The sequence below is a fragment of the Cicer arietinum genome, chromosome 2 (assembly GCF_000331145.2).
Source record: "Cicer arietinum cultivar CDC Frontier isolate Library 1 chromosome 2, Cicar.CDCFrontier_v2.0, whole genome shotgun sequence".
NCBI classification, from domain to species: domain Eukaryota; kingdom Viridiplantae; phylum Streptophyta; class Magnoliopsida; order Fabales; family Fabaceae; genus Cicer; species Cicer arietinum.
In genome coordinates this window covers 45,111,952-45,113,205 of record NC_021161.2, presented here as the reverse complement: position 1 = coordinate 45,113,205, position 1,254 = coordinate 45,111,952, and the positions used below count along the sequence as shown (strand labels likewise).

The 1,254-nt window shown below is 36.0% G+C and overlaps 1 protein-coding gene across 1 annotated transcript; it reads left to right on the top strand.

Moving 5' to 3' along the window:
- Positions 1-593: 593 nt before the first annotated feature.
- LOC113784915 (uncharacterized mitochondrial protein AtMg00300-like) lies at positions 594-1,052 on the top strand. Its single transcript, XM_027331200.1, has one exon. It carries the CDS (start codon positions 594-596, stop codon positions 1,050-1,052), a length of 459 nt encoding a protein of 152 aa, XP_027187001.1.
- The last annotated feature ends 202 nt before the right edge of the window (positions 1,053-1,254 follow it).

The window sequence follows — 1,254 nt, the reverse complement described above, 5'->3', positions numbered from 1 at the left end:
TTATTGTAAATAATTGTAAGTTTTTTGTTGATAAATTCATTTCCAACTCTCTTGAAAATTTGTGTGATGCACTTCTTTATTGTAGAGATTCTTTGTCAGTAGAAGAAGTACAAGTTGCACTAATCTCCAAAGAATTGAAGAGGAAGTCAGATGGGAAAGAAGAAAACAGTGGTAATGGATTATTTGTTAAGGCCAAGGAACAGAAGAAGAATAAAAAACAGAAGAATAAGTTCAAGAATAAAGAAAATGACAAGTCTAAAATGAAATGTTTCATATGCAAGAAAGAAGGGCATTTCAAGAAAGAATTCCCATATTGGAAAGGAAAGAAAGGATTAAATAGTGATGATGAATATGGAAATGCATCTATAGCCTCTAAAGGATCTGAAAGCACGTAAGTTCTTATGGAAAATTCAACTGAAATCATGGATGATGACTAAGGGCTTGACTCAGGGTTTTCATTTCACATGACCTCGAATAGAGATTGGATTCTTGACGGCTAAGAAACTGATGGAGGCAAGGTGATCATAGGGAACAAATCATCCTGCAAGATAGTTGGAATTGGTTCAATCAAGCTGAAGCTGAAAGATGGAACCATGAAGATATTGTCAAATGTTAGACATGTTCCTGAGCTGGAGAGGAACTTAATTTCTCTAGGAATGCTGGAAGAAGCTGGTTGTTCATACAAAGCAGAGAAAGGTACTCTAAAAATCATAAAAGGATCGTTGGTAATCATGAATGGAACAAGGGATCATGACATCTATCTTCTCAATGGTCCAATAGTGACAGGAATGACAGCAATGACTATCCAAGCATCAAGCCAAGCCAACATGTGGCATCAAAGGCTGGGAAATGTAAGTCTAAAAGGAATGCAAGTTCTAGACAGACAAGGAATGTTAGGTGGGGATAAGATTAGTGAGCTTGAATTTTGTGAGCACTGTGTGTATGGAAATATGCATAGGGTCAAGTTCTCTACAGGGAAACATTTCTCAAAAGGAATTATGGAATATGTTTACAGCGATCTATGGGGCCCTGCAAAGATTGCTTCACATTGAGGTAACAAGTACTTCATTACATTTCTTGATGATTATAGAAGAAAATTATTGATTTATTTGTTGAAAAGTAAGGATAAAGCATTCAAAATGGTTGAAAACACAACTGATAAGAGGATTAAGACCTTAAGGACAGACAATGGTCTTGAATTTTGTAGTGAGAAGTTCACTAGTTTCTGCAAAACTCATGCCGTGAACAGGCATA

What these genes read in the sequence shown, in the direction of transcription:
- LOC113784915 (XM_027331200.1), top strand. Translation starts at nt 594, where the DNA reads ATGAAGATATTGTCAAATGTTAGACATGTTCCTGAGCTGGAGAGGAAC.